This window comes from Lasioglossum baleicum, chromosome 7, assembly GCF_051020765.1.
Source record: "Lasioglossum baleicum chromosome 7, iyLasBale1, whole genome shotgun sequence".
In the NCBI taxonomy this organism is placed as follows: Eukaryota; Metazoa; Arthropoda; class Insecta; order Hymenoptera; family Halictidae; genus Lasioglossum; species Lasioglossum baleicum.
In genome coordinates this window covers 16487201-16514204 of record NC_134935.1, presented here as the reverse complement: position 1 = coordinate 16514204, position 27004 = coordinate 16487201, and the positions used below count along the sequence as shown (strand labels likewise).

General features: G+C 42.9%; 5 protein-coding genes across 5 annotated transcripts; 3 read left to right on the top strand and 2 right to left on the bottom strand.

Moving 5' to 3' along the window:
- Positions 1–844: 844 nt before the first annotated feature.
- LOC143210346 (uncharacterized) lies at positions 845–10447 on the top strand. Its single transcript, XM_076427126.1, has 3 exons — positions 845–1154; positions 5484–5546; positions 7852–10447. The coding sequence occupies exons 2-3, from the start codon at positions 5512–5514 to the stop codon at positions 8096–8098; spliced, it is 282 nt and encodes a 93-aa protein (XP_076283241.1). The 5' UTR covers positions 845–1154; positions 5484–5511; the 3' UTR covers positions 8099–10447.
- Positions 10448–10527: 80 nt separating this feature from the next.
- LOC143210341 (transmembrane protein 192) lies at positions 10528–12794 on the bottom strand. The gene is made up of 4 exons (XM_076427117.1): positions 12315–12794; positions 11822–11953; positions 11348–11744; positions 10528–11207 (listed from the first exon to the last, which is right to left on the bottom strand). The coding sequence occupies exons 1-4, from the start codon at positions 12351–12353 to the stop codon at positions 10972–10974; spliced, it is 804 nt and encodes a 267-aa protein (XP_076283232.1). The 5' UTR covers positions 12354–12794; the 3' UTR covers positions 10528–10971.
- Positions 12795–13451: 657 nt separating this feature from the next.
- On the top strand, positions 13452–17456 carry LOC143210325 (uncharacterized). Its single transcript, XM_076427086.1, has 7 exons — positions 13452–14295; positions 14615–14750; positions 14826–15035; positions 15140–15484; positions 15736–16217; positions 16571–16832; positions 17283–17456. The coding sequence occupies exons 1-7, from the start codon at positions 14084–14086 to the stop codon at positions 17448–17450; spliced, it is 1815 nt and encodes a 604-aa protein (XP_076283201.1). The 5' UTR covers positions 13452–14083; the 3' UTR covers positions 17451–17456.
- A 166-nt stretch (positions 17457–17622) lies between these two features.
- LOC143210336 (uncharacterized) lies at positions 17623–23356 on the top strand. Its single transcript, XM_076427110.1, has 2 exons — positions 17623–18800; positions 22755–23356. Exons 1-2 carry the CDS (start codon positions 17969–17971, stop codon positions 22997–22999), a joined length of 1077 nt encoding a protein of 358 aa, XP_076283225.1. The 5' UTR covers positions 17623–17968; the 3' UTR covers positions 23000–23356.
- On the bottom strand, positions 20951–26883 carry LOC143210320 (U3 small nucleolar RNA-associated protein 25 homolog). The gene has a single exon (XM_076427075.1). It carries the CDS (start codon positions 26315–26317, stop codon positions 24041–24043), a length of 2277 nt encoding a protein of 758 aa, XP_076283190.1. The 5' UTR covers positions 26318–26883; the 3' UTR covers positions 20951–24040.
- Positions 26884–27004: the final 121 nt, after the last annotated feature.

The window sequence follows — 27004 nt, the reverse complement described above, 5'->3', positions numbered from 1 at the left end:
GCGAAAGGGGATGAGACCGATTCTTTCAAATTGGTGAATAGAGGAAAATCTAAATATAGCATGTGGAGAAAACTGTTATCGACATTCAGATAATTTTGGTTCACCAGACGGAGGGATCTCTACTTTGTATACGTGTAAAATTTGAAGCAATCTTACAGTAATTTAAATAAATGGGAGGACTCCTTAAACAGATTATTAAATGAAAAAACTTCTGTGGTATGGGGTTCAAGGAGACCAGACGGAGGGATCTCTACTTTATATACGTGCAAAATTTTAAGCAATCTTACAGTAATTTAAATAAATGGGAGGACTCCTTAAACAGATTATTAAATGAAAAAACTTCTGTGGTATGGTTCAAGGAGACCAGACGGAGGGATCTCTACTTTATATGTATACGTGTACAATTTGAAGCAATCTTACAGTAATTTAAATAAATGGGAGGACTCCTTAAACAGATTATTAAATGAAAAGACTTCTGTGGTATGATTCAAGGAGATCCGTGTCCATTCCGAGACGATTCGGTGCAGCATCGCGAGGGATGTGCCGAGGAGAAGCGTCCGAAGACGACTCCCGGTTCTGTTGGGCTAGAATCCGCATGAGAAGCGCGGTCGATCGGCAAGGTCGATCGATAGCTGTGGGATCGGGATCGATACATGCTGGCGAACACACGTTCCCTGGTCGGGTGCATGAAAACAGCGAAAGACCGTAGAGTGCCGTAGACCGTCGACCGATGACGAGAGCGCGGGGGCGGGGAAGAGAGGGTTGCCACGAAATAAAACGTTTATCGGTTGCATCCCCTTCTCCGGTGGAGCGGTAACCTGTGGTCGAGGTTGTAGCGCGCGGCAATAGAGGGACCGAGCTGATCAGTCTGCGCGAATCCGTCGAGCGGTGAACGTCGCCTCCTCCTTTCGGAATTAGCCTCCTCGATTCGACTCTGCCAGTTTCTGTTCGTTCGACCGTTCAGCCATTTACTCTCTCGCGCTCCGAGTTTGCCGTTTTCTCATCGGCGTACGAGACTCCGCTTCGATCCGTTCTCTCGACGACGGGAAACACCTAAAATATATATACATACGTGCATATATATCTGTGCCAGCAGCGCGGCAGCCGAGCCGGAGCCACACGGACGAAACTGAACCGTGCACAGGTAGTCCAAGGTGGGTATCGACTGTCGTGAAATTTCCCGCCACGAAATGTATCAACAACGGAAAGCGTTCTGAAAGAAATCCGAGTACTCGCTGCGAAGGGTGCGTCTTCGAAATGAGCCTGTGTTAGTTGGTCTTTCCTCGAGGTACGGAGGGAAAACTGAATCGTGCAGTCGAACGCGTCCTCTGTGGAATTTTCTGTCATGACTAGACTCTGCGGATTCGATGCATTTATGACAGAAATAAATATTATCCTATTCTCGATTCGTTAAACATTGTTATCGGTTCTCTGCGATCGAGACAATTTTGCATTCTGAAGATTCGCTGTCAACTCCCGACACATCAACGACCCCCGATTGCAATTCCGTGGCTGGTCGACGTTCGAAACATCTTCTTCAATTAATATCTCGTGCACTGACACTTCGTTGAACACAATCCGATATGAAATTTCCCGCCACGGTCGCTCAAAGACATAGTCTTGGTGGATCTGTGGATCTTCCGGTGGGGCCGCGCGACCCGTGTCTGACCAAAGTCCGGCCGCATCCACTGTGCAGCGGGACCGCTCGAAATCGGTTCGGATTCCAATTGATCCCGAGGTGAGGCGAGACGGGATGGAACGAGACGGAACAGGACGGGGCGAGGCGACACGAGGCGGGACGGGACGGGACGAGGCGATCTGGTATGCAATTAGAGCGAAGTGCTCTCCCGTCGCACCGTCGCGAAAATGTTCGACTGGAAATCGACGCAGGAATCTCGAGTGGAGACGTTGCAACTGGTTCTAAACGGCTCTGACGTTTATCCGGTGTAATAATACGAGGAGTCGGCCGGGCTACTTTTCTCTTCGCCGCCGGGCCCTCGCCGTGGAGTTAGGTCTCTTTTTCTTGCCCTCTTTGTCTCCCTCTATAGTCTAGAGGAGAGAAGAAGTGGTCACGGCTCGTGGTTGTCTCGTGTCTCGTGTGCCGCGGCTCGCGCGCGCATTGTCTAAGGTCGCGAACCACTCGTAACGTCGTCGTCGTCGTCGTCTCTCGTTCTTCGAGCTCGATCCTCTCCGCTCCGGCTCGCGAAGGTCAATTCCCGGTTTCTACCGAATAAAGAAAATTCCGTGTGGCATTGTTGCTATTGCGTTTTACCTTTTCTCGAGTAGCCTCGCCGCTCATATGGTGACGCGTCTCGCGAAACAATAGCCAATCATCTATCTCTCTCTCTCTCTCCGCCTCTTTCTTTATCTTTCTAGATGTTTTTATTATCGCAATTAGCCACCGCGCGTCGTCATCCTCGGCCAAACGTATTCCCAAGGCGATAGCTTATTAAGATCTCGACGGTTCAGCTCGGACCACGCGACTCCTAATCAACGATTTCAACCGCTTCTGCCGATACAAGCTCTTCCTCGCGTTGCACAAACCAGGAACGACACTCGACGTTTCGGATACACTGAATTAACCCTCCCGGACCCGACATCGGTACACTGACTCTGAGAAATAGTTCAAAATTGATCTCTAATCAAAATGAAAATTGTCTAAACTTGAAAAGTCAAAAATTATAGAACAATCATTCTTCATTGTTAGAAGTAAGAAACAAAATAGGTTAGTAACTCGTTAGGTTCCACACAAATGCCCATAAAACTCGTACAAAATGAAAACTAATTGAATAATATAAGAATAGATAGACTAAGATTTATCGCAAGGCACAGGTGCCAAATAAAAAATTGTTTCATCATTCAATCATCTTATTAAATTGAAACTGATACACTGTTGTCCTTAAATCTTTTTCATATGACCACTGCTTTAAATTGTGCGTAGCCATTTTTATCATAAACTCATAAAATCCTCTCAGTCTACTGATAAAACTAATTTCACTTAATAGATCGCTTCGGTAAGAAAGATTGTGTGGGTGATATGTGACCGACGTGGCACTCAGTGTTAACTGGACGGTTCTCGAGCCACGTGGCTTTTAATTAACCATTTTATTAACGAAAGAGACGCAAGCACCGCTCTATGGGGCCAAGGCTCCGACCGAGACGGATTTGCGTTCGCGTTCCTATTTTAGAAAGAACAACCAGCTCTACCTACGCGCTGCCGATCATCGTTTTGTCGATATATGTATAGATTCTCGAGACGTTGATCAAGGGGATGGTGATCTATTTGACGAGCCACGAGTGTTACGATCTTGTGCAACTTTTACCGGGAAAAATATTATCGTGGCTATCGTAGTCTCGCGTGACGTAGGAGGATGTGACGCTCGACCGTGCACGTGTAAATGCTACTCACGCCGCGAGCCGTGTCCTTCTTCGGCGTAAACTCGCACGTGTCGTCTGCGAGCAGTCTTCCAGTTTTCCTTGTTCGAATCCCGTTACGAACTGTCGATTTCGATTGCGATCGCACGGTTGTCGAGTTCGTTTTGTCAACACGATCGCTGCCGAACCGTAAAATGATACAACTTTTCGAAAAGTGAATGTAAATCTCGCGAATTTAGAACATTTACTAAATGATGCGTCAAAGAAATTTTATATAAAATTAAATATGGATTTTATAACAATTTTGTCTTGACGAATGTCAAGATTCAACTTGTGTAGATGTTGCACGATTTTTATTACTCCTTCCTAACTCCTTTCCTAAAATCTGTAGAATTTCAACCTCCCTTTTATCGACGTGCCGTCTGCGTACTGGAACACGTATTGAAGTCGCTATTTAAATATACGTAAAACGAAAGAAAGCAATTCAAGAGTGTTCCGCACCGGATATGAACGAGCCAGGTTGCTGACGGACGGTTAAAATTGACTGTACATCATAACGGTAGTCTTATTCGTAACTAAATTCGTCGGGGGTGAATAAATAGTATGAACGACGATTTCATTGAATCGGAAGGCGAGCGGAGCACGTGCAATGGTTCGCTGGTCGTTGCCGAGGCAATATAAACATCTCGTTCGAGAGCGAGGCAACGATATTAAGACCGCTGCGAATGATTTACGAGCATTTTGGCTATTGCGCTAAGACGATTACAGTGGCTCGATTGTCCAGGCATGCGTGATCGCGTTACACGCCTCTCTGGTTAAGACACGGTGCGTAAAAGACGCCTCGTTTATTTCGAGACAACAAGCAAGCACATACATATCGAAAAGAGAGATAGATAGATAGAGAGAGAGAGAAAGGGCACATCGTGCACACGCTCGATATAATACGCGATAACGATTATTTCGTACTTCCTCGTGACCGTTTCCTCGCTCTACACCTTTCCATACCACCTCGCGTTCGACCTCTGATCGATTCGGTCTATCTCGGGACACAATTTCCCGATCGAAAATCGATCAATTTTTTTGCGTAACTCCAGACACATCGTCGACCCTTTCGTTTCAATTAACCCTCGAAAGGTGAGATGTTTCTTATCGCAGCACTCTCGACGATCGAACAGTTCAATTTTCGAAGTATGATGTTCAAAAGAATGTTTTAACGTAGCATGTAATCCTATCCACAATTTTTACTGAATACATATGTAAATTAATGAAAGCAAAAGAACTTTCAATTACTTAGTCTTTTTTAACAACGTTGTATTTTTTTGTTTCATTAATCGACGTGCCTTCGTGTTCTCGTTAAAGAAGTATGAGGGTCTCAGGCTGAAAACGGATTAGTTTAGAAGTTATTAATTTCCCGCCGACTCCCATAATAGTTCGGACATCGTGCGCCGGGTCAAAACGAACCCCGCCACCGTGGCTCAAGGGTGGTCTGAATTCTTTGTCAAAGTTTAAAAATTAATCTCTGCCGCGATGTACAGCAGTAAGCGGAAAGTTTCCGAGCACTTTTACCTTCTCTTCGATAACGCAATTAAGGGGTCGTGTTCAGTCAGGGGATGGAAAAAACGTGAACACTGTATCTTTTTTTATACTTGAACGTAGCGAAGCGCGTCTCGAAAAATCGCTTTCTAAAATCCACAAAGGGAATCCTTTGATTACAGACTTGTTTTTTACCTCGACAAAATATGAAAACTTGAAAATTCTTTACAACATCGAAACACGAAAAAATTCGAAACTAACTTTCTTATAGAAGTTCGGAAGTTACGTCGTTTAAACTTTTAAACTTTCACAATAGCTGCGTAGTCTCGCAGCTATTGTTCTCGAGTCTCTTCAGACTGTTTGGAACGGTTGAAAAATATGAAAACCGAATTTCGTGAGAATTTTTGCATACAATAAATAAATTTATTAAATGAGTAGTTTGAAATTAATGTAGGAAATTTCTATTTAAAGTGGATCGTCGTAAACCGGCGAAAAAAGCTACACCGGGAAATTGTAGCCATAGCAATCTAGAAATTCGTTCGAAGGCTACAACTGAAACGAATTTTCTGTTCCAGGACCGTCAGCTGACGTTGCACATCCAAGATGACGTCGGGGAGGGAAATCTACGGCGCATTTAGGTACGAAGCAACCAATTTTCGTCCTCGAACCGTTCGAAACTCGCGCCGGAATGATTTCACGGTAGAAAGGCGGCGGGGAAATAAAAAAACCGTGTGATGAACGAGGCGAAACGGGATCGAAACGAGAAAAGCGCGTCGCTGGAACAGTAAATTGACTGGATAGTAGTGCTGGAGAAGTATCGATGATACTGTCGACGATTATCGCTGTCGAAAACTATCGATAGTCCATTTACGTTATCGACAATTGTCGACGGTCGTCGCTGTCGAAGACTATCGGCAGTTTATTTACTCTATCGATAGTTATCGACAGCTATCAACACATTATCCACCGACGATTATTCCATAATTTCTGAAGCCCTGTGGTCCATGACTATGCATTTTTTAATAAATCTATCAACTTCACTTCCAATCGTGAACCAACAAGTCACTAATATAATAACGTAATCGAATTTTCAAACATGTACAGCATGATTATTAAATATCCCAGAGCTTTTGGTAAATAGAATAGTAAAACCGTGGTTTGGGCTCCGCGCAGATCTAATTTCTTATTTGAAAAATGTTATTTACCGAGGAACGAATCAAAGAGCAAAACGCCATCAATGTTTCTCCGTCGATACCCGATTGGTGCAATAGTTCGTTGCATCGTGGCAGGCACGCGTGCTACAGTGCAACGCGACTGCAAATCGTGCGCAACAGAAGTCTGTTATTTCCAGAATTTTCGTGGGAGTAAATTTCCAATACGACCTTTCTGTAATCTACTTCCGCGGAAAAGTTTGCGTGGGCGCCAGTCGATATTCTCAGATTATATGATCATCCTGATGCGCTATCAATTCGGTTTGGCTCACAAATAACGGACGCGCTCTCTCGAAGGTCTCTAGCAATAAGTTGCAGCCATCTGGACAGGACCCAAAATTTCATCTGAAAAGATAACGGCTGATCCTCACGAGTACCTACATTGCGCATTCGTGACCAAACTTTTTAGACGAATCACAAAATTTGTCATTTTTACTGTACTTACTACTTTGCATGGTCTCTTGTATTTTAAAAATCTGCACTCACTATAAACGCGATTATATCCCAATGCAAAAATATCATCAAAATCGAATCGACTTCAAAACGCCGCCGTTTTGTCAGAAATTATGATTCTTAATTTCTTTTGGTTCGGACCATAGCTACATGTGGTTAATAAACAACTTCAAGTTTTTATTTCCGATCAGTAGACAAAAATATTTTCCAAAACATACTCCGTACAAAAATTCGCGCAAGAACGATCTCGGAAACTAAACCGTAATTTTTTGCTACATTGATTGACTGCGCAACTCTTTATTCACTAAAACTACGTCACCAGTACGTAATGTACTAAAACGTTGACTTCGATTCAATTTGAAGTGAAAAGACATAAAAACAAACGATAGTTTCGTCCAGTTGGCTGGTATAATGTTTGTCGGGACGCTGCGCCGTATCACAAGGAGCAGCTCGAACGATTATGGTCGCGGGTCGTGACGCAAGAGACTTCCGAATTTTCGAGTGTCCTCTTTTCCCTCCCCCTCTCGCATCCCCTCGCGCGACGCGTTCCAACCTAAAGGGCAAGTGCGAGAATCTTGACCGAAACGACCGCGAAAAATCGTACATAGTCTCGATCCGTTATCCATTGTCTGGGGCTACGTGCTTCAGTACCAATGACGTAACATTGACGCAAGCGACAATTGTTACGGCTACAATGCTGCAGGGCGGAACGTCGATAGTTCGGACCAGCTACGAAAATTACGTCCTCCCTACCGGGAAATCCGAATCTGTTCGATCCGTAACTCGAGTCGGAAACATTCAAAAAGTTCGAGCTCTCGTGTAGCTTTGATCGTTTTCAAAAAGATGGACGCGTGCTATCCGTGCTATCTTCCCACTGGCTTCAAACATTGTTCACACGTGTTTAACCCCTTGCCCTATAACGTCGAGTTCGGACGTGACCAAAATTCAAATAAAATTGGCGAAATATCTGCCGTCAGTATCATAATAGATGGCACATGCTTTGAATGAAAATTGGATTTTTACAAGTGGATCAAACCACTTCAGCTTTCCAGCGAAGCTGGGTGGATCAGTTTACTGGATTTGTTGAGATATGGCAGCCAGAAATCGTGCAATAATTTCAGTAATAAAAACAACGGTATTTTAAAATATTGTCCAACCATTTTTGGTCTCATAAATTGTCTTGACGGCTCTAAATGTCACGCGTTCAGTACATTCAAAAAGAACGGCTTATTGAAAATTGATGCCGGACCAAATGATCGAATGTTTTCATTTTTTGCAGCCTGATCGTGGACGACGTAGACTCGCACTCGATATCGAGCGAGAACTCGGACATGGACGGTCTGTCGAACGAAAGCAGCTCGAAGAACTCGTCGACGCAGACACCGATGGACAGTCCGGGAGGTCCCAGAGAGAGGATCAAGCAAATGCAGGTCGAGGCAGAGACCAGGAGAGGAGAATTCGCGAGGTTGCTCGAGGAGCACGCCCAAGTGGTCAGGATGCTGAAGATGATGGAGGCCGAGGAGTAGCCCTCGCTGAGCGGGAACGTTGCGAGAGCTACGCACGCGTGATTCCATCCTCGATTGGGCAGAATCCTTGAGTCCTCGTTAGGAGAGAGCACACACATCGCGCACGAAGAGCCCAGCGATTCGCGACAATTTTCTCTCTCTCTCTCTTTCTCTGTTACTCTATTCATCGACGAATCAGACAGTTTCCTCGAAAATGGTTGTGCGCGAGTACAAAAATACTATCTTAGGTTATCTCGTCAAACCAAGCTTCTGATTTGTCGGTGAAACAAGCAGCGAACGAGAACCTCGTCTAGACCGCACCTTACAATTAGTTGACGCGATGAAAAGCGTGCTGGCCGATCGAAGCGGAAAAAACGATCGTGCGCGAATCGAGGTCGACGGCCGGTCGCTTTTGCAGTACTTGATCATGGATATCTTTTCTCTCTCGTTCGGTTTAGCGCTTTTTGGATCTTCGAGTAGCCGAAGCACGCGGATCAGCCGTAGGGAATTCTTTTCTTAGTTAAACTTTCGGTAAACCCCTCCGAATTGGCTACAATTTCGCAATCAGGTTTTTTTTAACAAAAATAATGATTGGGAGAAGGATTCTCGGCGTTTCGAAAAAAGATTGTTCGCTATTTCGATGTCATTCCCTACCTTGCCGACACGCGAACGTAATGAGTGAGAATCTTTTAAAACAAATAATCGCAGCGCTTGACAGAAATTACAATGACCGAAGTTACAAGTTTGGATTACGTTTATAGCACTGGAATCCTTTTCGCAATCGTTTTCTTTAAAAAATGAGAACCTATTTACAAAATTTCAGCCAATTCGAAGCATAGGGCTTTTCGGAAGCGTAGCCCTTGTCTCTCCTTCTTTCTTTCTCTCTTCATTTCGTGAACGCAAGTCTTCAACCGCGCAATTAGTTCTCCCTCTCGGAAAACCAATGCCCTTTCGTTTTTCAACGAGAAGTCTGACATACTTCTAGTTACGACAATAATGAGGAACACTCGGCGTACGTTCATAAAATCTCGGGACAAAAGGACTAACGTGTTTCATGTACATACGTAATACGTCAAACGCGTACAGCGTGTCTGGTGCAAGGATAGGTTCGAGCACCTCGAGTATCTCGCTCACTTGTAACGATAGAAAACGCTGTCGAAGGTGCGAGATGTTTGAAGTACTTTGTATTAGCTGCGGTGCAATAGTTGGTGCCCGTTTCCTTGGTGTATCGTAATGCGAAGTCGAGCACGAACTTTTGCACTGTGTACTAATGCTTGATCGTCTCGGTAACTGTATCGAAGATACACTAGAAAAAAATTGGTCACGACAATTGAGTAGCAGGCGCAAATTTCTAGCGGAAACGATTTTTCGTTGTATCGTTACGAAGTCTTGAATCTGACATTCCAACTGCATCGATAGTTCTACTGTTATTGAAAAGTCTTAAATCTGATATTCTGACTGGAACGGTAGTTCTACGGTTACTTTCCAATTTTACTCAAAAGGGTCCAACAACCTAGAAGAAAACAAAGAGTTCCATTCAGAGGCCAAAGCTAGACCCTTTAAAGAAAGTTTCTTGCTAGAAAAATGTGCCCTCTTTTGCAATTTCCATGAAAACTCGTTTCGCATCTTGAATAGTTTCTCAGGGGATCGAGCACGTATGCTTTCATCGGTCACCTTTACAAACAGACACACACGTACACATACACACACATACAGCAGAAATGGCTGGCCTAAGCGTAGTACAAACTTTTCAGAGATGAGAACAACAAAAGTTGTTGTGTCGTCGACACCACCTCGTTGATAGATAGATAGATAGATACGGTCGCTTCGCGTTCCGAGCGAGGCGAAACGTCGCGATCATGAGTGTCTAGGAAATCTCGACGGAGTACAAGCTTGTACGTTTTATAGCGTTGTATAATTGAGTGTTCCATACGTGTAAGTTAGTTTTATATACCGTAAAAAGAAAGCGTACGTACGATAGCGTGTAACGAGTCTAAGCCTGGCGGAATATACGTAGAGCTTTCCTGCGAACGTATCTCCCTTTTGTTTCGACGCAATGCGACCGTTTCCGAGTCGTTCTACCGGGAAAACCGCGCACCGAAACCGTGCTCGATTTTCCGTGTTCCATGGTGTCCCGTGGGCAGTAGAAGCTAATTGCGTCGCGTTAATTAACGGACCAATGCGTAAGGCTTTGAAACATTCTCCTTGGTCTCTGCGTACATATTGCGTTGGGTTTACATCTACGTAAAATAGGTATTATTAGGCATTTATAGGAATATACACGTATACAAATGTATAAAAAAAAAGTATGTATAAATATAGACTTGTGTTATAATGTTAATATTAAATTATACAACAGAAGCATTATTATACACGTGTTGATTGACGTCCCATCGTTGCATCGAGCATCCATTTTCGCCTAGCAGGAGCATTTTTCAAGACATCAACTAATTAATTTCTCGTGTCTCACATCGCACCACCTTTTGTAATGTATTGGTAAAGAGTAAACGCTGTTTTCAAGGAAATCACCGTTGTATTGACTGGCTGTTGCATCAGTGAAGTGACACGACGATTTATCGTACAATCAAAAAATATATGTATACTTTATTCGAATCGTAGTTACGCATATACATTTTTATCACAGAGATTATAGAACGTTACACGAACTTTAATAAATACGACACAATCGGTGCGGTGAACGTGAAACGTGTAAAATCAAACATGGGAAGATTGCAAAAGTCTTACCATTTACGATTTATATACATACGGATTATTTTGATCTAAACCTTCGCACCGGTCTCGCAGACCAGGGCGTAATTCGATTCATCGTTCTCTTCTGTTTCTTTGATCGACTCGTTTGATTAATGAACAAGTTAGTAGATTCCATAAATAATTTATTCCTCCGGTGCTCTACGCTTAATTGCCAGCGACATCATTCTATGGCTCAGAGTAACATTGTAATCTAGCAAGTATCTTATCAAGTCTGCCTGTTTCTCTAGCAACTCCTCCAAGTTTGTTCTCGTAGGGTGGTAACCTACTTCTCCGTAACTATCATGGTTAAAAGACGACATCCATTCCTCTCGTATGACATCTGGTGGCGGATGCAAACGGTTGAACTTTAGAACTCTTTCTACAAATTAAAATAATCACATTTTCCACAAGGTCCTGTACAACCACATATTTTCTAGCAGGCAGGGCTCGAAACAAAGTAGCCGTTACAATTTTTATAACAGTCGTCAAGCCCTGCAGAACGATCTAGTGTATACTTACTAATATAATGTACATATACTGGCACTATGATCATCAACTCTAGCGTTGTTAGAAATAAGATATAATTTAAAGGAGTGAACCACTCCGATGCTCTACAGTATTGCTCGTAATTCCCTTTGTGCGTATGATGCAGAACGACGGCCAACAGTAAGTAACACGTGACCCACAATGACGTTATGAACAGGGGTGCCCTTATATTCTGATATGTTGACTGATAAAAGTCGAGGTACCCGTAGACACGCAAGCTATGGTGTTTCTTTTTGAGAAGGTGATCCGTTAGCATGACTATCAACCAGTAGGCACAGTGAAGATACAAATATACAAAATAAGTGTCACATTTGTTCTGCTGCTCGGGCCAAACGCACACAAACACAATTCCCGTGATCTCTAGACAGATCTGAAAGAAAGAAACCTCGTGATACCATAGGAAAACATTTGAAGATATCCGATTATTCCATATAATACGATGCTCACGCCTAGTATGAGAGGAACTGACACAATGGGAACAGTTTCCAGTTTCGGGAAGTCCATGTTCTCTTCGAGCAACATCGGCACGAAGCGTTCCTCGTCGTCCATATTTTCATACGAATCGAAGAATACAGCTCCCTAACAAACCCTCGGATTAAAAACCACTGTTGAAGAATGCATTGACTGCCATTATTCTTTGACCAGGTTTTAATTGGAAAATAACCCAATTACAGAGTGGTTAAATTTGCCATAATAAATTTTAATATTCCAGTTTTGCTTCCATCGACTGTGTCACTTTGACTCTTTTCGAGTAATACATGGCAGTCAACGTCTTAGAGCATGGAGACTCTTACACAAGCCTATTTAAGTCTAAAGTTCTCGTAAATAGAGCAGCAGAAGCGACGCGGAGAGGTTATGTTTACATTCCAACAACGATGACAGCGAAATGATGCGATCAAGCTGTGACAGAATGTCCAGACATTTGTTTGACGGTACTTACCGTACCGGACGAACTCGGATTTCGGAGAAGACTGACCATTCCACAATGTGCACCAAATGATAAAACGGAACTGTTACATCCTTCATAACCAGAGCTGCGTCAGCGTTCCTTTGTATTTTTATTCACAGACAGCAGTAGAGTTTCCGACCGATCAGTCACGGAATACTTTAATCCGTTTCATCTGACGCATAGCGAAAACGATTCGGACCTTATTCTCTAATCTCCACTTTGTTGTATATGTATGTGACCGATTATGATACACTGCCACGTGACACGGAAGATGAAAATGTCCATGACAAAGCTACGTACCGACGGGATAGTGTGTATGTACTGCGAGCCACTGCGAGCGCAGGTTCAAATCTGACAATTATAACTACTCAATAACAATTTTGCGTTTCGATAACCGCAGTAAGAACCATTTTTATAGATTTCAATCGGCTAAACACGAATCCGAAAGTCTTCTTCATTGCTGCAGGCTTTGAGAAATTTTATTTTGAACGGGAAGTAACATTTTTATATTTAGACATTTTCTAAACGCTATTTACATATGTTTAAATTTTTATAATGTTATAAACGTTCCTGCAGCGCCCGCTCTGAAATTGCCGCCCCTTTTTTAAATAAAGGTACATATTTTTTATCTTCGATAAAAATCAAATCATTTTATTTAAATTTTAATAAAAGCAAATTTTCTATTAATTGGGTATTTACTTTTCTCACAGTTACAGCCAAAATGGCGCCCCCTTTTCGCGCCCCGGACAAATGTCTTCTTGCGGTTGTTATAATTAGTACAGAAATGTAAAAAATGTGATAATTTGTTGATGTTAGAAATCGAATAGCCACCTCCTCTTTCCGAAGTCGGTTTAGAAAATATTATTGACGGCCAGCTTTTGAGTAGCACATTAGAAATTTGAAAAATAAAACCCGAATATCGAACTTGACTCGGATTCGCGGGTACATATCGAACTATTGTTCCTATTTCTAGACAAAATCGATCGTAGAAAATGGGACGCGTGTACGACGCGTATCGCACGAGCAGACTCGTCAGACAACGAAAGTCGATTAACACTAACAATATGCGTTTCTTGTTATAATCAGGCCCGAGATATTCCCCTCTAAAAATATCGGTCTATTCTCGAAGCTACACGGACAAGATACGTGCCCGTTTAGTAAATATTTAGCAGATCTTGGAGCGCGGGAACACTAACAACTCCTAGTTGGCTCCCCCGCTCGAGTGTGAAAGAACACACAATGTTCGCGAGGGGAAGAACAAGAAAAATGGTGTAAAATAAGTCAGCCCCTAACGATTAGGGAATACCAAATGTATGAATGCGAGCTGAATCGGAAGAAGAGCAAATACACAGAGTCGGACATTGAGAAATTACGCATACTGTTGTGTTATTTTCAACTCAGTAAAACGATTTAAACCGGAATTAAATGTATTTCCCGTTTCCAAATTTTCATTCTGCAGAGACTGGTCGTCGTTTATCTCTAGAATAAAATAAATAAAATGGTTTTTCGAACAACGATTAGATAAAGGAATTGATAAGAATAAAATGATACGAGTCTCTCGAATGAAACAGTAAAAAGACTCGCTAGGTGGTCGAAAGTTGATCGCGGCGATCTTCAAGTTTCGCAGGCAGAATTTCGCCGGCGAAACGAAGAAAAAAAAAACAAACGATGGACAGCACATAGCCTAAACGAACGCACACAACTTTCGACTATTACCGAAACTTAACGAAATTCCCCGTGTATCAATTAAATTTACAAGTATGTTCGGAAGACAGATATTTCTGGAGTCAGTGGACGATCGAAGCGAACAATGGAGACGCAACGAGTGCCTTCGACAACTTTTGGCTACCCGAGCGCAACAGGGAACACCGTCCGCACAGCTGACAAGAGTTCCGTTCTCCAGAAACGACGGGTTCACGCTTGATCTGAACTTTATTGTTCTCGATGATCCCTATCTTAGAACGCCTCGAATGTTAGTATAAAAATCCCTTGAAACTTGTAGAGTAATCTTGGGAATTAATTGAAATACAGTAAAGTAAAGCCTTGATCTAAGAAATGGTAAAACCACAGGATCTAAGAAACAGCACAGACCCGAGGTTTCTTTTCGATCAATGCTTTGACAAAGTTGACGCAATTGAATTGATTTGATTCTAACATGTGCTTGAATAGAGAAATATGTATCATCATGTCCAACGGAGAAATGTTTAATAATTGTAAAATAAAATATGTGAAACCGGTCGTTTAACCGGCGATGATTAGGTTTAGTGTCTTTTTATCTCGTGGAATTACAGAAGCACAACCGACCAATTTTTGTTGGAATACATAAGACAGATGGAAGAAAGGTACGCGGCAATGGAAAGAGAATTGACCAGAACGAAAATGCTGCTCCCCTTGATGCCACGCAACACCGCTCCCCCACGTCAAACGGTATGCCAACATTAATCTCTCTCGAATGTCCCATTTTGTACGCACACTTGAGAATCGAATGTTTCCGAGTCGCAGACGAACTGGAAGGAATGCTCACTCGCGAAGAAATACGGGTGTAACGGTGCGAATTCGTCGGGACGTCAAAGAGAGACCACCGTTGGCTCGCAAGACGCTCTAAATCGAGAGAAAATTAATGTTTCCACGCGGAGGAGGCATCATGCGAGAAGAGGAAGAGATTCGACTGTGGATCATGCGAACTGGAGGAACTGCAGGAACACTTTCCAGGTAAACTGTGCTCGCGGATATTATTTTCTCTTCATCATTTCCTTCTTTGATTTTGTGGAATTTTTTAGATTGACAAATTTAAAATATTAAAATTTGTTTATTAGAATTCGCAGAACGACGTGTATCCCATAAGAGACCCCGGAAGCCACTTGTGCCGGCCAAAAATATTGAACAATGACTCCACAGCTGTCTGCTCGACGCACAACGTTGCTGTGATTCTCCCAGAAGACTCTCCACCCTTGGCCCATGACTCGAGACGCGACCAAACGCTTCATAGGCCCGGAGTTCATCAATTTTTCCCGAATGGAAACACGGGCACGAGTCTACGCGCGAACAACAACATTATCTTGGACTCTGGAAACAAACGCGACGCGACCAACATGGCCGATAGTTCCGGGAAATCCTCGATCACCGCTCATACGCAGAAACCACAAGCTCCGATGAAAAATGTATGTAATCTGTTCCAAAATTAAGATCAAGATTAAAGGATCGTTAAATCTCGAGTTGGCTGATATGTAAACCATTGTAACGAACAAAAATAGGAGAATGATATATATCTAGGCTCCATTTCAAAGAATGAAGTCGAACGAACTAGCGTATAGGTGCTTTGGTTCGAGATTTAGTGATCCTACGGTTTTAATCGGCGGCGTGTTTTTAATTATTGTATATCTGGATCGTCGGTGCCACCGTCGATGAAAAGGCGTTGATGGAAGCTTGCCAGAGGTCCGACGAGAAACGCGAACCGGAAACGTCGCGCTGTATTGACTCCAATGTCAAACACGAGGATTATAAGCAGAGCGGCTTTAATGCTAACGGGTCGATATTGCCATCGACGATGGAGTCAAAACTTCATCAAGACGACTCCGGTCGGAATCCCGAGAGCATAGTACGAGATTCAAGCGACAATCTCGCGGAGAAACGCGCGATCAAGCGGATCAAGTGCTTCGAAAACACTTTCGCGCGACGCGAGGAGAATCGTCTCCGAAAGTTGCAACAGGAGAGGACCGGTCTAACGAACGATCAGGCCAGGCATTTAATGAGAATGCTTCAGAAGAATGTTCGAACGCAGAAAAGAGTGCCGACACCGAGAAGCAACGTGCACACCGCTTGCACTCCGATGGTGCAACCTGCGTTATCGAATCCGGTGCTGGATCCGAACGGAGTGACCGTTCGATTGTTGCGGTTCGAGCCAAAAATTTTATTTCACTCGTCTACGTTCCTAAGCGCTTTATTTCTTTCATTCTATCACAGATTTCGCGTTCTAAGTTCACCCTTTCGCAAACCAAATTCAACCTTTTTCAAATTCTGCCACAAAGTTCCCTTAAATTAATTTAATCAAATAAAATTGATTGTTCCTGAAGTATCCTTCCTTTCCTTAAGTATCATTACATATGTACAATAACATTTTTTCTTTCGGAATAACGTTAAAGTAGCCGGAAAAAACAAATTTGTATTGTATGTATGTGATTTACAAAAGGATGAATTTGGAGTAAAATACCTCGGTTCGTTTCTTTATAGCTGTTAATCGTTTGTAGATTAGCGGTGCTGCTTTACGCCCCGACACTGTTGCCAGCACTGAATTCCTTGATTGCTCAACAAAACAGTCAATCGGCGATTCCGATACCTTGTTTCGAAGGTTCGAACGACCTGTTGACTCAACTTTTCAGAGTATTGAGCAGTCAACAACGCGTCCCTAATCTGTCGTACACGGCGAGTCCCCGACCAGAAGAAACTCCACGAAATTCCAGCGTTGCGTCATCGAGTTCGCCGTCGTCGAATCCAGAACAGCGATTCCAGGTACATACTAATATATCGTCGGCTGACTCACAAATTCGTACGTTTCCTCATACGTAACTCTCTTACTTATTGTTACTCGTTTAACTGATCACATATAAGTCCCAAAATTGTTGCCTTTGAACAGGGTGATTCCTGAGGTCATTTAAAGTCACTTTTTCCTTTGCGAAAATGTTCTCCGCAGCTTTGTTACGTAAGTATTAACGAAAAACGCGAACCAATCAGAGCGCGGCTACAAAACTCGTCCGCCGTAGCCGCGTTTTTCCTTAATAACTTCTTAACCGTGCTGCGGAGAACATTCTCGCAAGAAAAACCATGCGCGCATGAAATTCGCGGTCTAGTAATACATAAAAGAGACGCACGAATTTACGATTCACTCCAAAGTTCTCGGACCTCTTGTTCTCCGAATTCGAAGGTTCTCAACAACACCGAAATTTGGCGCAACGTTTTCAGACGTTGTCGAAGCAATCTCAGGACGAGACCACCGCTTCGACCAGCCGGCAAGAATTAAATTCGGTCGGCGTTGACGCATCCTTTTACCCTCGCGATCACGCGAATTCGAAAGTTTCCGCTGGGCAGTGCGGCGAGAGCTTTCCGCGCGAGCGATCGGAAGGAAATTAGCGACCTTTCCGACGACGAGCAGAATTGCTCGGGCTTCTCGGAAGGGTCGAGGTGAGATGGCTGATGAACCGGACTGCGAATAAAGAATTCGCACACAGAGCCTGGAACCGGGTAAGGACGCTTGCGCGGGCCTAACACGTGCTGAAGGAACGGGCGCTTTACTACGAACGTTCATCGGGAAAGTTGCAGTCGTGCGTGGTTGCGCTGCCGGAACGCGTCTTCGTCTTCGTTTGGAGGCACACGAAGAGCAGTCGACGTGCGTGGTGCATCATTTGAAATCGACCACTGATGGATTAAACCGTGGGTGCGAACTATCGAATAGTCCTAGACTCTCCCGAACTGATTCCTCGAAGACGAGCGTGCACATTCGGTGAAGTTTCCCTGGAAATTTTCCACCGGGATGTAGCTCGTCGATCACACGCGATGATACCAACGCGAGAAGATGGATGCTACAACGACCGAGACGTGAGGACCGACTAAGAGGAACACGTGGAAATTCGATATAAACTCGAGGCAGGATGGGCGAACCAGAAGCCGCCGCCGCAGCGACCGCTGACCCCAACAAGAAGGACCCGAACGCGGACCTGTACGAGACCAAAGCACCCAAGAAGCTGATCCGCCTGGTCACCGTAGTGGCCTACATGTTCTCCGTCAGTTTCGTGGCTATAGTCCTCAGCGCGTACTATTTGTTCCTCTGGGTCCCGCCGGACCCGAAGCTGCTGCGACGGCCGAATCACCTGGAAGGTGACCCTGACATGAATTTCATGGTGGCCGATGATCCTTCTTTAGAAGCCGGCAATTTCGCTGGGCGCATCGTCGGCGACGATGCCGACGCCAAGAGTCCGCTGAACAAGCGACACGGAAACTTGAACGAGTCTTTGCTGATACTGAGGATGTTTCTGATGGAGCAACAGAGGAAGTTGCGACACGACTCCGCTGAATTGAACTCGATCAAAGAGAGACTCGAAAGTGAAACCAGGATCGAGAAGACGCTCCTTGTTGCGAACTCTACGACCATTCTTGCCGAGGAACCACAGGGTTTCATCAAGGAGGAAGAGCACATTCCAGTAAGTCCACGGACAAAGACGACTGCGATCGTCGAGGAGACAAATGTTACGGAAATTTGGCCCGCTAAAGATGCTAGGAATTACCGATCGAAGTCGTCTCGGGAGGAGTTATCGAGCACCGTTGGAATAGTCGCGTTGATCGATCGATCGGATCTTGCGACGAATAGAAAAGAGTCTCTCAATCGGCTCGCCATAAATGCCTCGCGCAACTGGAAGTTCACCGATCGTCTGGAATCGAACCCACCGTTCCGAGCGCTCGCTAACATTGCGATGAATTCCAAAGGTAAATGAACGATTTCGCACGTGTATAATATACAATGTACCGCACACACGAAGCTACATTAAATTCACCATCGTAACCATTCAGTATTTCCCGTTCATGTTCACAGTGGAATACAGTCACTCGCAGTGAAAATCGTGCAATCACCGGATTAGATCCTTAGACTATGTGTACTCCTTTATAATAATAACATTTTTATTATGCACGATTTCCACTTTGAGTGACCATAGTTTTCTTTTGTTCGTGTTCAGCGCGTATAGCTAAAATTCGAGGAGATTGGAATGTTCCGGTTTGGGCGGGATGAAAAGCAGCGATTAAAACCTTAGAAATAAGATCGCCGTTGGATCGGCGCGCGACGATCATCCGTATTGTCCGCGTAATAACTGAAACAGGGTCAGGTCGATCCATTATGGCTTCCTCTCGACGTTGCATCGATACAACGATTTTGCAATTTCTAAAAACGATCGCGGCTTCGCTTCGGCGGCCGGGCTTCTTTAACTCTTATCTAATTTGAACGATTTGCTTCTGGGTTAACGCGATGAAAATCCGAATCGGCGAAGGATTCGGGCAATGCGAGGAAGCAGACTATCGGGTAGAGTAGAAACGATTTCGTTCTTTTCCCCTCGATCGAAAGTCTCTGTTTGCTCTCCGAATGATCGAAGAATGACGTTTCAACGCTGTTAAGACAAAGGCGCGCCGCCGCCTTTGCGTGCAACGAGCCTCGGCTACTCTCGAATCGAAGGCCTCCGAACGTTTACGAATTTTTCGTTCCGCCGGGCTATTTTTCCTCTGCATCATAAACGTCCGACATATGCACATCCTCAGAACATGGCGCCCACATCGCCAAATGTTTCGGAGCCTTGCACGACTACTCCCACTCTTTTACAGAAAAATCTAATGCAAGCAACCCCTAGCTCTGTGTATGACAATAACTCGTCGTGTAATCAAATTAATTACTTGCCGATCACATTAAAATTTTGATAAATATTAAGGGTTGTCCCATCTGAAATGTCCAATATGAAAATTCTTCTGCATATTGTATTCTAGATATAGATTCACTCTATCGGTGAAAATTGTTCAACCCTTATTATCGGTATGTGGATACAAGAGGTTAATCAAAAATACAAAAAGAAATCGCATGGATCTTTCGGCAAGACTATGGTGCACATTGGTTTAGGATGCAGCTCCATCTGTAGGAAATGCATTTACTTTCTGCCAGAGCTGTGCAGAGCTGTGCAGAATAATTAATTCCTGGATGATTATCCGCTAATTCCCCAAAATGGATACAAATTTTCTACCTGACTTGCAACAAACTGGAGAGAAATACATTTATTTTCTTTCTTAATAAGATAACAGTATTTTGAAATTGTTCTAATGTTTTTACCATTTTAAATTACACTTAATCATTTTTATCGCTCGTTCGAGAATAAGTAGATAGTATTTAAAAAGAAACTCCGTTCCTCGCAGTTATCGATACCGGGAATTTTGAAATCCTGAGTCCATCTTTGTTACACAATTCGTTACTTCGTTGATTTGATGAAGTACAGTAAAACGTTGGAAAATGGCTGGTGCAATCGTTGCGAAATCCACTGGAGGATAGCGACGGTGTTCCTGTGGCGAGGCTCCGCGTTCTCGCGCCAACTACGTGGCAGTACGCAAGCTCGAGCTTATGTAAAATGCTTGCGCAACATTTTTAATCGGTTCTTTGTCACTTCTACGGAAGCCTTCCAACTCGAAACGGAGATGATCGTTAAATTCGCAAATCTCAAGCTCGAGCTTTCGCCGTAATCGTATTTTGCTAAAGCACATACTACGGACGAGCTTTAACAAAGATTGTCCTCGTCAATCCTGTTCGCAATGAATTTCGCGAGGCCTTGCGAGAAGATCATCGAACATTTGAAAATTCCGCACTTTTCTGCAAGCTTCGCTGAAAGCTCTGCGCGCGAGCTTCGTTCGCAATGTTTGCACGATAGATGCGAGCCTTGGTGAGTTAATAAGGCTATCGGAAGCATCGGTTTAAGGGCATTTGCGGCGGCGACGAAGAATCCTGTAAAGTCGAGAGCAGCCCTTGAAGCTTGCGAAACGAAGCACGCCGGAGTCAAGGTTCCCGAGCTTGCGCAGTGAAAGCGCGCCGATGTCGTCGAATGGGTGTGTTTTTCAGCAGCGGCCGTTGGTGGGAAAGGTTGATCCGCGAGTAAACGAACAGATATAATTGTGAAATAGTTCGTAAGGACACAAAAAGGAAAATTCCGTGTCGCGGCGCGTCCTCGAAAGCCTCGAAAGCTCTCGGTTCGTGGTTCTGGGGTAGTTTGCTCGGCCATAACCGTGGAAACTGGAACGCTTCTGCATCGGGTTCGCGGAGCTTGTAGTTTTCCTGCGGTAACGCCCTATCCAGTGAGCTAGCCTCTCTCGCTCTATCCCCTCTCTTTATCTCAATCTCTCGATCGAAAGCCTCGTAACGGTGCGACAACCTAAACGAACTCGGAAATGGTGAAAAAACGACATCCGATCTCTGGAGCTCTGTGATCTGTGTGCCGACGAAAATATCCTCCAGAAGCATTCTCTGTGGACGAGCCACGAAGCAGTCTTTACTGATCGTTGATGATTACTATAAACAATCCGGAAAAGATATAAATACACGAGCCTCGAGAAATTTCCATGCAGGCATGTTTCCCTCGAAGCTCCCTTGATGACTTCCGGCGACCCGTCGCGGTCCGAGCTCGGATTTTGGTAATTATTTACAAAGAGTCATACCTTGATCGTCTCGATGACCTTGTTGTGTCCTGTCAAGGTCGATGACACGAATAACGTTACTTGTATGTATGCATATGCATCATCGCCACGCGACTAAATACATAAACACATGCATTTTCATTGAATAATATCTGCTTCCACTTTTGATGTTCAAACTCGCACGAAGGTTATAGTATCCTGCATCGTAACACGTGTCCTTTCGAACCTAACAATTCGATCCTGAAGCATTCCCTCGTATCGTCGATAGAAATGAAGAGACTGTTTTGTAACGTAAGCAAAGTTACTCGTGACTTTGACCTTGATAACGTATCCGAAGGTCATCGAACTGGATTTTCAACGATAATCCGATAGATCGAAAGAATGTTTAGTGAATAGAATAGAATATGTTTGTGAATTTCTTCGTAATTTTTGTTAACGCGTCAGTAACATACTTGGAGGTGTCCCTCTTTCAATCTCTGTTCAGAGAGGCGCGGAGGGGACGCGGTGGATTATGCAGCTGCCGCGAAAAATGAGCACTCAAAATCTGAACTCAGAGAAATTGAACCCGGAAACGGGTATCCGCGAGCATAAGGCAAGCAACGAGATCCGGTTCGCCGGCGACGAGAGGAAAGACAAGCTGTACGAGTCGAAGCACAAGCAGAAATTGGTGCGCGTGCTGACGGTGGTGGCCTACGTAATATTCGTTAGCATGGGCGCCATACTGGTCTCGCTGTACTATACCTTCGTCTGGGACCCCAAAGACGTGAACGTGACCACTGTCAGGATCAGGCCGAGACCAGAATGCGTCAATACCAAATTACTGAACCCTCTTACCACCCCCTCCAACGTCAACGGTAAAACTATTCTTTCGAAGCTCTAGGCAGGCCAAAATATACAGCACACTTTGATCCAGAGTACGATTTCACTTGTGCATAACTAGCCTGCAGATCTTTCTGCAAAGTAAAATATCTCTACTTGAATTTGAAAGTACAAAATTATCTCTCATAGTGTTACAATGAGTAGAACTTCTTTGTCTTTAATAATTTCCTAAGAGAAACAGAGTACGTGTACGCAACACAGAGAAACCGTTTAAAGATACTGTTAAGAAGGGGTAAAATCCTACTGTGCACCATGACAACCTTTTATCTGATTCGTGTAGCTCCAGAAATATGAAAACGATCGATCACCGTGTAGCAAACATCTGAAACCGTTTTTCTCTTTCAGAAACGCAACTAGAAAAGGTGACGGTGAGGTCGGTGTCCGATCAGAGTGAACGGACCAAGGAACCGGAAGTTGCCACGACCATCTCGAGCACCGCATCGCCGCCAAAAAATTTGTTAACGATTCTAACAACCATGGCGACGTCCTCGAGCGCTTTGACCGAGTCGACTCCGCGGGATTTCACGACAAATCCGAACACAGAGACCAGAGAGAGCCTAACTACTAACACGAGTCCGGGGAACGATTGATCGATCGTCGAGAGATTCCTTAGAAACTGAGTAGCGTTCGAATTGATTTCAATTTGTTAATAGCATTGATACGTTAATCTAGCTGACGTTGAACCAGATCGAGTGTTCGTCGACGAGAAACCTGATCGTTTCCAGTACACGGTGAACGAACAATTAACCCGAGGATTGCGGGTCCATTTTAACTCGGACGAAATTTCCGTCGGAATTCGAATTTTCTAGAAACCACTTTACATTATTAGCTTACCGCTAGACTGCGAATCTTTATCCGAAATAGAAGTTTTCTAAGACAATTGTGATACACAGAAATCGGATATAAAAAATGAATTGTTCTCTTCTAAACTCTTTTAATCATTTCAATCCATCGAGAAGATAGCGTAACAATATTCTTAGATTCTTTTAGCGTATTCAAAATTTTGTGTTTCGTCTATTCATATTTGTTATGAATGCATAAAATGCGCAGTCTACTTGTTACATTAGATCCAATAACACTTCGCCTACCGGAAGTCTATCGATACATCACAGTCTAGTTATATCTAAGAACTTGATCGTTTTCTTGTAGATAACGATTTAAAAAGGAGATTTATAGATTACGTTGCTCTCGAGATAACTTGCCAGTTCAGGAATGAAACCTCTCATGTAATCGTTGATTTTTAAAGGCTATTAACACTTTCAGTGCCACGTCTCCCAGAAATTTGATTATCCATCCGAGTTCTGATTACCTTCCGAGAACACGCGCGAGGATTTTAGTTTTGATACTGTGTACCGATATATGTTCGATAAGGCGATAAGTACGGAGAAAATCGTTTCTGGGAGATGCGATCGAAGTTGTACTTATTTCAAGTAATTTTCTAACTGTACAATAAAGAAATTGAACAGAACTGTACATGTGAACGAACATTTTATTGTTGTTAATGGTACAAATTCTAGCAGTCAACGGTATCTTTCGGAAGCACCATCAAATTCGCTCTGTTTAATGTATTACGCATGAAATATTTACATAATTGTATAAAATATATTCTTCTCAAGTAATCTTGTGATCTCTCATTCACCAGTGACGAGCATGTGAACAGACTTATCCGATCTGAGCATCTTCTGTGCTCTTTCCGTGCCTACGACCGCAGAAAGTTGCATGATATCGTATTTACAGTATAAAACGGTCACTGTCATGTTGCTATCGGAACCTGCTCGTGGATTCTGATTGAACTCTTGCATCAAATTGCACATTTCGCTGTAGAAACCGGGGAACGTGGGCGGTGCATAAAATATAATATGCCTAATACCCTTCACTCTTATTCTACGAAAGAAATGGAATCGTTCCGAGTACAATAGGAAATGACCGTCGCTGTGGTAGAACATATCCCTTGCTCTCGCTATTTTCGAGTCCTTCGAGTACTCGCAAATCTGTACAAAACTGTACTCCTCCTTTTTAAAATAATTCCGCAGCTTCACGTAGTCGAAGTAAGATGGGAAAAAGATCAACGTGTGGTTCATGATTCTGTCTTTGTACTGAGGAAGTATTTTCGTTGTGAAGAATTCCATTCTCTGCTCCAAAGCTTGAAAATGACTCGTAGTTTCAAACCTGTGAAACACTTGTGGAACCTGTACAACCACTTGACAAATAGATCCAAGAGCAACAGGATTCGTTACTTTGATTTTTCCAGCATAATTGTGGCACCTCTTGTTGAAAACTCCATAAATTTCAGGTATATGAATACCTGAGAATATCAACGTTTGTCTGTAATATTTAGTCCATCCATTTACGCACCAACTTCTAACTCTAGAGAAGTCTGTTTTGTGCGACTCTTTTGGTTGCAAATGTAGATGGTTCAAAACGTGAACCATATGGTCCCAATTTTGCATTACAAACAATTCTGCTTGGTCCATAATTAGTAATTCTATTGATGCTAGAAAATCATAGTCCCTCTCTTCTTCACCTTCTGCTCCCACTAACATTCTCAAACCTAAGAGAGACGAAATTATAATGTCGGAAGAGTAAAATTCAGAATACAATTTTAGAGTCTTTTTCGTGATAGAGATTCCAATTTTGAACGTGTCGTCTGTGTTCCCCTGAAACGTTAACTCGTAGTCTTCCGGCTTTGGATTTTTCTTCGGCATCGCAAGTTCATTGCCGCTAAAATCGTCCATGAATCTTTTTTTATTCATCACAGAACCGCCTTTGTCTTCTCCAATCAAAATGGCTATCAGCAACTCTACGATTTTTAAACAAGAATGTCTAAAGGGAACTATTATCAAAATTTTTGGCCTAACTAATCCCTGATCTCTGTACTCGTCAGGGATCTCTGCCATTTTTGTACATTTAGCTTTTGCTATTTTTGCATTGTGATGCAACACTTTTGTTCTAGTTTTTAGTGCATGATTAATTGCGTGCATGCAATATAGAAATCTTATTTGATCCGCATTGGAAAAGGTCCTCTCAGGATAATATAAATCCTGATAATTGTTTATTACTGAAAATAATTCTTTTTGCAAAGGAGTCAAAGGCGATGGATCTTTATTGACATTATCCTTTATATTAGAGTAATTAGCTCTAGTAATATTACCCTGAATTTGTGTTTTTATATATAATTTGTCCCAATCTACCGTTTCAATCAAAGAAGGTATGCTACCGCTTTGTGCGTACTGTTTATCTTCTAGAATAGAAACTTTGGGCTTAAGTTTCGTATCGTTTTCATCCTTTGGAGCTTTAGGAATTTCACAGGTAAGATTTCGAAGGATAGGCCATGATATTTTGTGTGTGTCTACAATCTGAGGAATACTGGAAACTGCCTCGTAAAATTTATCACTCAGATCATCTCGAAGATGAATGGCAAATGGGTCTTTCAGATACCCAGCGTCTTCCTTAGCAGTTTCAGGATCTTCTTCGTCCTTTTCTCTGACTTGAATCTCCTCATTTTCACTCTGACTGGATAATCTTGTCTCGTCATCGGAATTTACTGCCAAATTTTCATTGCTGTCCTTATGTTCTACAGTATCGTCTTCGTTATCGGACGTGTCACTGTCTGAACTAGAATCTATAGCAGTTTTTTGAAACGTTTTAACGTTTGAAAACGTGGACAGTAAAGCTTGCAAAGGATTCGTATCTTCCTCGTCAGAGCTATCGGTTACCAATTCTTCTTGTTTTAATTTCTCCTCTTCCAAAATTTGCCTACGCTTCTCAATTTCCCTGTTTTTAACATCGCGTTCTTTAACATACGAAGCTTCTTTTAGGTTAAACTTGCCTTTCTTGGGTTTTGGTTGAACGTCGTGCCGGTTGAATTTCCGTTTTCCACCTCGAACCGGTCTTTTTCCACGTGCCATAATTACAAGAAACTTTTTACATTCATTATCGACACGTATTTATAGAGATTTGAAAAAATACACGAGACTTGTAAACACGTGTTTTTGTTATCACACACACACAGATCAGTGCACATCAGTGTCTCACGAGTATGAGGAAATCAAACATTGTAGGTACATTTGGAAAAAATGTTTGATCCGTAGATAATGTCAAACTAAATAAATTATAAAGTTACAAAAAATGTATTTAGCAAACAGATGCACTGAACCTTCATTCACGTTTGATAAGGTAAGTACACAACTTTTGGATAAACACAGGTATCTTACTGTACACAGAATACACGTGTATACGTATATTTACTTATACGTACACCTTTGCTTACAAAATATAGGTTATGGGCGCCAAATTTAAAATGTCCACCGCAATATAACTGAATATAACTCATTCGAACTTTTCTAATTCACGGATAAGCATAATATAAGTAAAACGCAACTTAAAATAGCCTAATCATATTTCTACAACGTATATATATATATGTTATAACAATTATTTCAATCACAAAGTTAAACACTCATCATGCAATTACAATTTTTAATTTAATCGTTTTAGATTTATTTTACGATGAAGAAAATTTTAATAGTTTGTCACTCATTTAATTGCCACTTAAATAACAAATTTATTAGTACACTTACCGATCACTGCAATTC

Bases quoted from the DNA above. Each gene is read 5' to 3' on its own strand.
- LOC143210341 (XM_076427117.1), bottom strand. From the start codon at position 12,353: ATGGTCAGTCTTCTCCGAAATCCGAGTTCGTCCGGTACG. The intron at 11,954-12,314 runs GTAAGTACCGTC...AGGGTTTGTTAG, and splicing joins ATCCGAGTTCGTCCGGTACG to GGAGCTGTATTCTTCGATTC. The intron at 11,208-11,347 runs GTAAGTATACAC...TTTAATTTGTAG, and splicing joins AGTATATGTACATTATATTA to AAAGAGTTCTAAAGTTCAAC.
- LOC143210336 (XM_076427110.1), top strand. From the start codon at position 17,969: ATGGGCGAACCAGAAGCCGCCGCCGCAGCGACCGCTGACCCCAACAAG. The intron at 18,801-22,754 runs GTAAATGAACGA...TTTCTCTTTCAG, and splicing joins CATTGCGATGAATTCCAAAG to AAACGCAACTAGAAAAGGTG.
- LOC143210346 (XM_076427126.1), top strand. From the start codon at position 5,512: ATGACGTCGGGGAGGGAAATCTACGGCGCATTTAG. The intron at 5,547-7,851 runs GTACGAAGCAAC...CATTTTTTGCAG, and splicing joins GAAATCTACGGCGCATTTAG to CCTGATCGTGGACGACGTAG.
- LOC143210325 (XM_076427086.1), top strand. From the start codon at position 14,084: ATGTTCGGAAGACAGATATTTCTGGAGTCAGTGGACGATCGAAGCGAA. The intron at 14,296-14,614 runs GTTAGTATAAAA...GTGGAATTACAG, and splicing joins TATCTTAGAACGCCTCGAAT to AAGCACAACCGACCAATTTT. The intron at 15,036-15,139 runs GTAAACTGTGCT...TTTGTTTATTAG, and splicing joins ACTGCAGGAACACTTTCCAG to AATTCGCAGAACGACGTGTA.
- LOC143210320 (XM_076427075.1), bottom strand. From the start codon at position 26,317: ATGGCACGTGGAAAAAGACCGGTTCGAGGTGGAAAACGGAAATTCAAC.